General features: G+C 34.8%; 1 protein-coding gene across 1 annotated transcript in view; it reads left to right on the top strand.

Moving 5' to 3' along the window:
- LOC110100080 (probable E3 ubiquitin-protein ligase ARI7) overlaps nucleotides 1–5,170 on the top strand; it is a 45,409-nt gene extending 40,239 nt beyond the window's left edge. Inside the window, exons 12-16 of the mRNA XM_028700486.1 lie at nucleotides 2,819–2,866; nucleotides 3,756–3,827; nucleotides 3,926–4,025; nucleotides 4,105–4,231; nucleotides 4,519–5,170. Of these exons, the coding sequence (XP_028556319.1) occupies nucleotides 2,819–2,866; nucleotides 3,756–3,827; nucleotides 3,926–4,025; nucleotides 4,105–4,231; nucleotides 4,519–4,798 (627 nt within the window). The 3' untranslated portion in view covers nucleotides 4,799–5,170. The remainder of the gene's footprint in view (nucleotides 1–2,818; nucleotides 2,867–3,755; nucleotides 3,828–3,925; nucleotides 4,026–4,104; nucleotides 4,232–4,518) is intronic.
- Nucleotides 5,171–12,302: the final 7,132 nt, after the last annotated feature.

Here is a 12,302-nt window from a genome sequence, read left to right as displayed (position 1 = left end):
ATTATAATCACTAACGATGGATGTATCATGGGGTTAGTGCCAGTGGTAGAGATGTGTAGGTGTTCATAAAAATCTTGGTTGATAATTTCTATTGGTCGCCAACAGACATAAGATTGAAGAGAAGTGTGCTCGTCATTAATGTTCATACTTGCAAAAAATTCACATGATAGCTCGCTATTGAATGGAAAGGCAAATGTAAAAAGAAATTGTAATGTAGTACCTACATATAGGTCAAGTACCTGATATTGAAGATTTTCTTGAACTTATGCTTTGGAAGTGGTGATGGTGGCCTCTCAGTATCTCTTGTAAGTGATGGCATCCTCTTCTGATTGAAATCGATAATCTACTCGGGCTCCAGAGGGTCACCCTATGAGAAGTCAAGCTCTCTTGTCAGCCATTGGAAATGTTTGGGACAAGAAAATTTTGAAGGGAAGAAGTGTGGAATAGGATTGATGTGCTTTTGTAATGAAATTTTCTTTTCCATTTATAAACTCTGTCTGATTATACAGTACAAATAGAAGAATCCAAATCACCTTTTTCGAATAGTACAAAAATTTGGTCAAATTGTCCTGTACAATCAGGGGATCGTACTGTACCATCGGGGATCGCACAATATGAACTTCATATTTTCATTTGTCATGATGGGTTTTTGTACGATCATCGATTGAATGGATCGTTTGGTATGAACAGGTGTTCGTACAGTAGGATATGTAATTAAGAATCATACCAACCAAATTTAAGTTTGTGCCAACGATTTTTTCCACATCATTCGTACAATATGATAGGGTGTTCTTACGATACGAAACACAATAATTAATTTAATCTCAGTCGTTGGTTTCAAATGAATGGTTTATGTGTGCCAATCGACGTGTATCATATAGTATGATGTGCAGAGAATTTTAGTGTTGTGTGTGATGATCAAAGATAATTCCATGTATTGGTATGTGCAATTTTCAACATATTATAAAATACAACGAGAATGATATGCACAAACATGAAATGTAAAACAAAACACGACACATATAAATACAAAAAATATATCAAACATAAACAACAATTATAACGTGTAATGACCCCAATTTGTTAAGCACTTATATCAGTAACTCCCAACTTAGTTCTAAGTGTGCTGAACCTATCAAAATTTGGGGGTTTGATAAAAATGTCTGCTAATTGATTTTTAATGTCCACATGTTGTATCTCTACATCTCACTTATAATGTTTATCAAATTGATCTTCTTGTAGATATCTTCAATGTCACTAAACGGAATCAGCAATTTTTACCTCTGTTACTGTTTCGTCGCATTGAACGAAAGGCTACATAGTTGGGAGTGCTGCTATTTGCTTTTTAATTCATTTGTAGCTATCTATATAATTAATTTGCAACTATAAACGCCTGGTTGCATTGTAAGAAAAGTTCAAAAATGAAGTGAGATTTTGTTTTCTGTTCTGTCTGTGCCTTGCAATCTGATTTCAGGTGGTGATGTTTTATCAAGAATCAAACATATATATGTATCTCTGACTGTGTTCTGTCTCAGTGTAGCGTGCGAATGACAATCAAAAGGTGACAAGTCAATAAATGCTAGTGTTATTGTAGATTGGTCAAATAACATCATAGTTGTTTTACTCTAGACATAGAGATGCTATACCTATTAAGGAAATTTTGAGGTGGGCACTTTTGTAGCATAGTTCTATCTTTATTCATTCTTTTGCTTTTTCCTCTCCTTTTAAGCTTGAAAGGCTTGAGGCTTCTTTTTACTGTCAAATTGCTATATTTAGGTTTGGAAAAGAGTTTGTTCTTAGGCCTCTTTTATTTTTACATATGTGCGACTTCTTTATAGTGGATCTGATCCTATTTCTCTCTTTCCTTCTGTGTTTAGGCATGTTTTAGCCTAGTCATGCAATCTTGGTTTCGTGGTTTTTATATTTTGTGTATTCTTTGTATTCATATCTAGTTCATGTTCCTCATAAAAATTAAGTTTTTTTCCTAACGCATTTATATCCATTCTGTTAGATTATTTATTTATTTATTTATTTTTAATCCATTCTGTTAGATTTTGGTAGCTGTTATCACACTTTTAGGTCAGACTGCTATTTCTTTTTTATCCATTATAAGTTTTGTTTATCTGGTCAACACCTGATATCGGTGAGAAAGCTAGGATTTACAGTTTGGCATATGTGAGAGTAATGGATTAAAGAGTTTCGCTTTCTTCATAAACAAACAAGGCTATGCTACTGCAAAGGTCAAACTATGAGATGCGAAAATTTTCCGGAATGCTCTATAACGTAAAGTTTGAAGAGAATTTCCTGAAATAAATATACATCTTTAGTTGTTAAAAGTGGCACGATTCAAGTTTTTCAAATTTAATTTTACAGTGATATTGTTGATGTTTCAGTTCAACTTTCTTTGGCATATAAGTTAAATTAGAAAATGAACCCCGTTGACAGCCTATGGTAGGGAAAAAGTTTTGGTGATCATTGCAAAAAAGGCGTCCCTGGGTTTCATCGTTCAGGTGCATGAAATTATTGATTCATGCTTTCATATTCATCTTTCCTTTGTTAGCTTTTATTATTTTTATTATTTTGAAGTCACGAGGGAAATTCTTTAGTATTGGACCAAATCATAATGAGATGAAAAATCTCTTCCTTTCGAGTTCTTTGTGATGGATTTATATTATTATCTTGTAATTTAGTAGGCAAGTTTTGTGTTTTGAAGTTATTTGGCTCGGCTAAATTAGGTAATTGTTTTTGTTTAAATTGATGTTTTTTTTTTTTTTTCAATTTGGCATGCTAACTTATTTATTGTTTTCTTGTTTGGCAGTCTCGACAAAAGGCACTCGCAGATCTGCATAGTATGCAAGTTGAAAAGGTACGCCCTTTTAGGTTTCAAATAGAAGTACTTGCTTGAACTCAATAAGCATTATTGCTAGAGTAAATCACCTATAATTTCCATGAGACCTGTAATGCTGCTGCTGATAATGAGATGAATATGCATGACTGTAATACTGTATAGAAAGTGTATTGTGTGTATGTATTTATTAGAGGTCTGTGTAGCTTAACCAGGAAAGTAATCATGCTACGGAAGCTTCGATGATGAACTTACTACTGAAAATTTATAAATTTGAATGGAATAAATGGAACATCAGAACTGCTTATCAGTTTATTGAGGCTTTCGTGGATATTGTTTCTAAATTCATGTGTATTTATATATCTAACATCTAAAATTTATATTTATTTAGATGACATCAATATGCATTCGAAATTATATTTTACTTTATAAATTAAAATTAATAATATTTTTATGGCATTTAGAGATTAGGGTGTAATATAACTAAAAATATGAAGATTTAGAAATTAGATATATAATTATATGAGAATTCAATGGTTTGTATGTAAATCCCTTTTATTTTATTTTTGGACATTTTTCTATTTTTATTTAAATATCTTTTTTTTTATTTTTTAAACAATTATATTTAAGTTCTTAGTATTTACACACATAAAATCATTATATCTAATATATCTTTTACCTATGGCCGCCATGTGTGGTTCAATGACCTGGTGATAAACTCAAAAGATATGAGGAATTTTTAAGAGTTCTTATAATAAAATTTGTGGCATTAGGGTATTTAATATTTTAGCTTAGTACAAAGATGGATTGCCTTTAATGGGTTTCAAGACAATCCAGTTATTATTTCTTGCCCCTAGTATTTTATCATTAAATTGACCATTTTTATTTGTTTTCTTGAATAATTGTGTAGCTTGAGAAATTGAGTGATAGGCAAAGCCAACCCGAGTCTCAACTCAAGTTCATAATTGAGTCTTGGTTACAGGTAAGCACAAACTTTTTATGCCATTGTTTCTATCCGCTGATCTTCACTTGCTTTTGTCGGATCCTTCCACAAATAACCCCCTTAAATCCTTATTACAGATTGTGGAGTGCCGGAGAGTATTGAAATGGACCTATGCGTATGGCTATTACCTTCCCGAGCATGAACATGCAAAGCGACAGTTTTTTGAGTATTTGCAAGGTTCATAACTCGATATTGTATTAGATTGATGGGATATATATAGTCTGTTAGGCACATAATAATATCTTTAGTTCTGTAGGTGAGGCGGAAGCTGGATTGGAGCGGCTTCATCAGTGCGCAGAGAAGGAACTCCAAGTTTATCTAGAAGCAGAAGCTCCTATGAAGGACTTCAATGATTTTCGCACCAAACTCGCTGGGCTTACTAGGTTTTGTTTTCGTCCCAACAAGCATGGGCGGATCCCCCATGTGCTCAGGATGGGCAAATGCCCACCCAAAAAAAAAAAATTTAGAGAGGATATTTTGTGTATTTTGGCGCCCTCAAAAATTTTTTTGATCTGACTTTATCAATCCTAAGCATCTTTTGACCATTTCCCACAAAAAAAATATTTGCCCACCCTGAAAAAAGAAACTGGATCCGCCCCTGCCAACAAGTGACAACTCTTAAATATCTCGCTGAATGATCTGACCTTATGAAAATCTATTTCTCTTACAGTGTGACCCGGAACTATTTTGAAAACCTTGTTCGGGCATTAGAGACTGGGCTGAAGGATGTGGGACCTTCAAGCAATCAGGCTACTTGTAGCAAGAGTTCCAGCTCAAAGAATCTGGTAGGGGGAAAGGGAAGCAAGATGGGGAAGGTTAAGGTAACAGGGACAAGCTCCAGAGTCGCTGGCCGTACTACGGACGATGGAAATCTTTGGTCTTGTGAACACTGCACCTATGCTAACCCTAGATCTTTAAACGTTTGTCAGATGTGCGAAAAGCACCGGTAGGGCAGGCGACCGGACTGGTGATCGATGTTCTTTCTCTGTTGTAAAGCAAACTTCCATCCACCTCCCATTATTTGTTCCCAATGACTGGCAAATTTGTCTAGATTGCCACCACCCTGTGGTGAAAAAGCGAATAAGAAAGCAATTATATGGGAAAAGGGAGGAGGAAGATCTTCATCATGTATTTATTATATAGGGTATCCATCAAATGTTTTGATTACTTTCATTCCCCTGTACAGAAATATTTATATGGCATATATGGGCTGGTTTGGCTTCCTATTTTTAGGAAGGGTTAATTTGGCCTTGTAACAATTTCAGCTTTCAAATTGGTGAACTTGTTAGCAGAACTTTGGTGCTATATTTTTTTCCTGTCAATTGAGTTGCCGAAGAATCTCAAAATTTTCATTTATAGATTAAGGGAAAAAAAAACCTGCAAACATTGGTGGTTGCTGTGCTGATTAATACCAGAACTGTTTTTCCATGGCTATATTTAGTTTGCGAGTGCATTATCCATGAACATAAAATTATGGAGGTATTTTTATAGTAGAGAGAGTCCTTTGTAATGTTACTTTGATCATAAAAGTGTTGAGTTCTTTGCAAATTGCAAGTATTCTCTCTATTTTGATCTCAATTTGTATGATGGTGAAAGCTCCAGTAACTTTACTGTGTTGAACAATGGAGAACTAAGCTTTTTATACGTGCAGATTTGTATTCCTATTGAGAGTTGAGCTCAAACTTGAGCTCGTATATTATAGAAACTTGAACTCAAGCTAGAGGTTGTTCAACTCATTGACTCATTAATTACCTTGATTAAAAATTCTAAATCTAATTTTTTTTCTCCTCTAATTGACCAATTCACCTCTAGTTCACAAACTCCTTTTCTTCTCTAAAAGCCAATGAACCCATTGACTACTTTTACAACAAGCTTTGATTGCAACTTCCGTGTGCAAAACCTGTCGATGCATTCTATAACAAACTCTCATCACAACTTTAAGGCTATGAATATTTATTTGTGATTGACAAAATTGCATAATATAATTTAATGTGACAGGAAAAAAACTCCCAAAGGAGTGTTAATGCATCTTTTTCATGGAGGAACAAAGAAAAATTAATATATTTAATAATTTTAGAGAATATTCTAAAATAATTTTTATTATTGTCATTACTAAAACATGTTTGATATGATCATAGCAAAAAAAAAAAAAAAAAAAGAAATCATATATATGAATTTTGAACGAATTAAATCATAAATTTATATACATTGCATATTCTAAAACTCAAATACCTCTTGAGTTAAAATTTAAAATTATTTTAATACTCATAGAGTATAATGTCATAGGAGAGGATGTTATGAGAATCAGAGAGAAACATATTGCACTACGAGGATGTGCAGTAAAGAAGAATGCCCTGACTCAATACACCATAATTGGATGTACATTATCATTATAGTATTGAGCTTATGAAGCCATTCTAAACCCGTGAAAGAGATATGTTGAGTTTCTTGGAGGGAGAGTACCAATGATGCCAAATTAGAGGAGCAATAAGGTGCTCACAAGCAATGATTTATTGCCATAACTCATAAGTAAATATTTTTTTTTATCTAATAATTATGTATAAGATTATAACTTTTTAATTTAATCACAATATTGTAACTTTTTATTTTATTTTTGGCTTATCCATCCTTAGTGATTGGTGAGTTTTCACTCACTAGAATATCATATTAAATTAACATTTTTAAAGTAATATTTTAAAAAATGGGATAAATTATGTGATAACTCTTTATTGTGAAAAGAAAAATGTAAATATTAGAGCAAATAAGAGCAAGAATGAATCTAATATAAGGATGAAGGAAATTTAGTTTCAAGAGATGATAGGTGTCATGATTTGCTCTTTGTCATCACCTAGAAACATGACAGTGCTAAGGCACTACATTTTTAGGTCTGAGGCATTCAATTTTTAAAACTTATAACATAGTAGATAGTGCCTAAGTGCAAGACCATATAGTTACAATCTACTAAACAAGGGAGTTTGAGAACTTGCCCAGAGCATTGCAGTGTTACAACTTATACCTAATTTTATTTAGAAAAATTATAAATTTATGTGGGAGTTATTTTACAATAATTATCATAGTAAAATCAATTAAAATATTGAAGAAGTATATTTTAATGAAGGTATGAATCATCTTTCCTTCCACATTAAGTTGAATTTGTTAAAGTTACATTGAATTTTTTTTATCAAATTATTTCATTGGTTATCTTTTATTATGGATTTATATTTTGATTTGGAGCAAATTTTCAGACATATTTCTCCTATTTATAGTGCTATGCGACATACAATGGTGAAGCAAAAAAAATTTAAATGAGGGCCCAACGTTAATCTTGCTTATGTTGATTTTTATATTCAGATTAAATTAATCACTTCATTGTTTATATGTATTATGAAATATCAATATACAATATGAAGATATGCATGCAAATTCCATTTAATCTTGATTATGAAACCGCTCGCAGGAAGCGACGGATTTAGGGGAGGGGGGGCAAAAAAAATTTTTTCAATATAAAATTAGATTACCATAGGAGAATTTTTTTTTTTTTTCACTTTCTTTCTCTCCTCTCTACTCTCTCTCTTGTCATTTTTTTACCTTCAACATTTTGTTATTTTGTTCTTGCTACTAGTTATAGGCTTATAGTCCTCTTTCCTCTCTCTCTCTCTCTATCTTTCTCTCTCTCTCCCATGAGGGTGAAATGATTTTAAATTTTTTTTTAATATTGACCCAATAGGAGGAAAAAACTTGAGTGCTCTGCACATGCTATAAAGTCAAGTTGGCCCAAATTTAAAGATTAATTTTCAAAAAAAAAAATTTAAATTCAAATAATTACTTCAAGTAGACATTTTCTTAATTAATTTCTTTTCTTTTCAGTTTTAAGTTTCTTCTTTCTGTCTTGCACTCATAACACAGAAATAAATCTTGCATCTGATGCGGCCCGCTACTCCACTGGTCCCGATCCCACCATGGCTCTGTACACGGACAGAGGTCGTGGACGCAGATCATGAAACAAGAATTATTCCAACTCCATCACGCGTAACAACTCTACAGATCATACCTCGGTTCCTTCTGCAAATCGTCAAAATCCAAATGCGGCCACCCACTGCCAAATTTGCTACAAGAAAGGTCATTCGGCTCAAACTTGCTGGCACAGGCTCAATCCTCAGTACATACCTGCGACCAAGAATACGAATATAACACTACTGGCGGATCGGAGTCGTCTGAACCTTCCTGGTTCCTGGATTCTGGGGCGTCGTCCCACATTACAAACTCGCTGGACAACTTATCTCTAGTCCAGCCATATCATGGTCAGGACAACATCACTGTTGGAGACGGCTCGTCGATCAATATCGCACATACTGGGGCAGGTATTTTACCGACCCCAACCAGTAAGTTGCATTTATCACAAATTTTGCATTCTCCATCGTTAAAATTCAATTTATTATCTATCTCTCAATTAATGAGAGACAATAACATCTCTATTATATTTGATCCATCTGGTTTCATGTTGAAGGATCTCACGACGCAGCAAATTATACTTCAAGGACCATGTAAAGGAGGACTCTACAACATCCCCATGGCCTCGCAATCAAGGAGTCATCAAGCTCTTGCGACTACTTCTTCGGCCATTCACATTTGGCATCATAGATTAGGACATCCCCATAAACGTATTCTTGATTGTATTTCCAAATCTAATCCACTTCTGAAATTGAATAAACAAGAACATCAATGTGCTTCTTGCAAAGCAGCGAAATCACATAAACTTGTTTTTAACAGCTCTCCTCAACGTCAACAGCAAGCTCTGGATCTCATACACTCCGATGTATGGGGCCCTGCTCCGTCGCCATCTTGCCAAGGATTTAAATTTTACGTTATATTCGTTGATGATTTTTCTAGATATACGTGGATTTTTCCTTTACGATACAAATCAGAAGTTTTTCATACGTTCGTTAATTTTCATACACAAATTGAACGCTTAACTTCGCATCGCATTAAAATTTTACGTACAGATGGCAGATCCGAATTTGTAAACACGATGTTCAAAAACTATCTAACTGGTCACGGTATCACGCATCAACTATCCTGTCCATACACTCCGGAACAAAATGGTCTGGCTGAAAGAAAGCATCGGCACATAATAGAAACAGCTCGTACCCTTCTTCTCACAGCCTCGATGCCTCATGTACACTGGCCAGATGCGGTCCATACTTCGGTATATCTCATTAACAGGTTACCCTCTCCTACCACTAACAACAAATCCCCGTTGGAGCTTATGTTCAACAAGAAACCGGTATACACCGATCTCAAGATTTTTGGGTGTGAATGTTACCCACTTCTTCCAGCACAACATCGCACTAAGCTTCAACCAGCATTGTTTCAGTGTGTATTCATGGGATACTCTGAAATTTACAAAGGTTACAAGTGTCTTAATATTCTTACTAATAAGATAATTGTTTCTAGACATGTTCGTTTTAATGAACTCAACTTTCCATTTTTAAAATCTTCATTATCAGTTCAAACTACTCCTTCGGATATCTGTCCTCTGTTATTAACACCGGCTTCGGTTAGTTTTCCTTCAACCACTGCAGGTAACACTAATATGCAACAATCTCTGGCTGATTCCAGTATTCATCCTACAACAGACACTTCTTGTTCACGTGATACTGAGGTGTCTGCCACCTCCGTTAGCATGCAAAATCAGCTGATACAACAGCCTAAGTCGCATCCCATGACCACCCGAAGCCAGACAGGATCTCTGAAACCGTCTAAACGTTTAAACCTGATTCATTTCCTCAAAGATGCGGACATCAAAACTGATCCCACGTCATATAATGAAGCGTCCAAATCGGAACATTGGCGTCTTGCGATGGCAGCTGAAGTTCTTGCATTGCAAAAACAAGGCACCTGGTCGTTAGTAGAACCTCCACTCAATGCTTCCATTCTCGGAAGTAGATGGACCTACAAAACCAAATTCCACACGAATGGCTCAATAGCAAAATACAAAGCTAGACTTGTAGCTCAAGGTAACAACCAGGAATTTGGAACGGACTATACTGAAACATTCAGCCCGGTCGTCAAGCTCCCAACCATTCGAATTCTGCTCGCATTGGCTCTATACAACAATTGGCCGGTAGAACAACTAGATGTAGCGAATGCTTTCTTACATGGCACATTGGCGGAAACCATTTACATAAAACAACCTAAAGGTTTTGAAGATCGTTCTCACCCCCATCATGTATGTCGCCTAAACAAAGCCATTTATGGGTTGAAACAAGCGCCTCGTCAATGATACAACACGTTCACCTCTTTCCTTCTTACTCTTGGATTCACACACAGTTAAGCTGATCCGTCGCTGCTTATTTACCGAAAGAATCAAGTTCAAATTTTTCTTCTTATATATGTAGACGATATTCTAATTACCGGAAATAATATACCTTAAATCAAAAACATTTTAGCAAAACTCGATAATGAGTTCTCCATGAAACATCTGGGAGAAGTCCATGAATTTCTGGGCATTAAAATTTCTAAATCTATTGATTGTTATTTTCTTTCGCAGGCCAAGTATGCAATTAAACTCTTACAGCAGGCGGACCTTATGCTCTGCAACCCTCTTTCAAACCCGGCATGCACCAAGCTCCCACCTACGTTCAATACAGAATCTCTTATGTCGGATTCTTCTCTTTACCGAAGCATTACGGACGCTCTCCAATATCTCACATTAACTCGTCCTGATATTTCGTTCAGCGTCAATCTTCTCTCGCAACGTATGCACGAGCCCCTTCCGCAACACTTTTACCTGTTAAAACGATTGCTTCGCTACATTAAAGGTACGTTACAATTTGGTTTGCCGATCACTAAAACTAATTTGGTATTAAAATCTTTTTCAGATGAGGATTGGGCTGGTGATCCTCTTACAAGAAAGTCTACTTCCAGTTTTTGCTCCTTGGGTGATACACTCATATCATGGACAGTTAAGAAGCAGCGAACGGTATCCAGATCATCTACTGAATCGGAGTACAGGGCACTTGCCGCACTCACGTCGGACATCATTTGGCTCCGGCGTCTCCTCAAAGATTTCGGCATTCAGCAAGATTACCCCACACACCTCTATTGTGACACATGTCGGCTATAGCTTTGGCTAACAATCCGGTTTTTCACTCCCGAACAAAACATGTTGAAATTGATCAAAAATTTCTCCGCGACAACATTCAACAAAATCAGATCACTCTTCATCTGATCAGTACTACGGATCAAATACCCGATATTTTCATCAAATCTCTGTCAACACCACGATTTCATCATCTTCGTTCCAAATTGACGGTCACTCAAGACCCATCAATTTGACGGGGCATATTAGAATACACATATCTATACTATCTATACTACTATATAAAAGTGGCTTGGGATTCCACTCTTAGCAAATCCTGATCGTTTATTTATAAATTTAAAAATAATCTAGAACGTCCATTTTTATGACTCTTCAAATTCTTTATTTATAACACATTTGCATAACTTCTACCTACAAAACATTTATTCACTCATTAAAAAAAATTAATTTCACAAATCAAAGCTAACGTTTCTATATCCTGGCTATACCGAGCATTACCTGCCAATTAATTATTTTAATTATATTATAGTAATTATCATGTCGTTACAAATATTGATCGTTCATTTCTTTAAATTAAAAATTATTTTATTAATCTATCATCCGATCGCGCCTCTCGTTTCTTCAGTTTTGTATTAAGGCTACGACTATTCGTCTTTTCCTAAGCTTAATACGGTGGCTTTTGCTCTTTCTCCTCCAAGCCGTTGTCTTTCGTGTTGGTTGTGGACTGTAGTGGTGTTGATTTATGTCGAGGTAATCCTTATTCTTAATATTGTTCCTCTATGTCTTCTTCTTCCTCTTCTTCTCTTTTAAGTTTATTCTCTACTCACTTCATCGAAATCATTTTTTATTTATTTATTTCGCCTTGCTTAATTTTTGTCGATATTTTCCAGGGAACTGATGCTAGGGAGTTCGCAAGGCTTTGCATCGAGCAGTTTATATATTTTCCAAAACTGAACTTTTATTTTGCAACTTACAATGAAATTTCAGGTTTCTATTCTAACAAATCTGATTACGCCTCTTTCAAACAATTTTTTTTTTTATTTTCCATCGAAATCTTATTTTTCTGCTTCTATAAGTAGAAATTTTACTTAATCAAAATTAATGAAATTGAAATTATTGCAAGACCTACTAGATTTATTATTTCTCCAAATTGAGATATTTATGAAAAAAAAAACAGTTTTGCATAATTCATTTGGTAATTAGCAAAGTGTTTAAGAATTTACTTTGTTTTTCTTTTAATAATTGCTGGTTCCACAAAACGGCTTGAAGAATATGATCAGTAATTAGTGAAATTGTTAGGAAGTTATTGCAATTGCTCTGAATGTTTTTTTACTCAACTTTGTTTGATCATA

Source organism: Dendrobium catenatum, unplaced genomic scaffold (assembly GCF_001605985.2).
Source record: "Dendrobium catenatum unplaced genomic scaffold, ASM160598v2 fragScaff_scaffold_1530, whole genome shotgun sequence".
Taxonomy (NCBI): domain Eukaryota; kingdom Viridiplantae; phylum Streptophyta; class Magnoliopsida; order Asparagales; family Orchidaceae; genus Dendrobium; species Dendrobium catenatum.
Note: the sequence above shows the minus strand (reverse complement) of the source record. Positions and strands in the feature narration are given on the sequence as shown.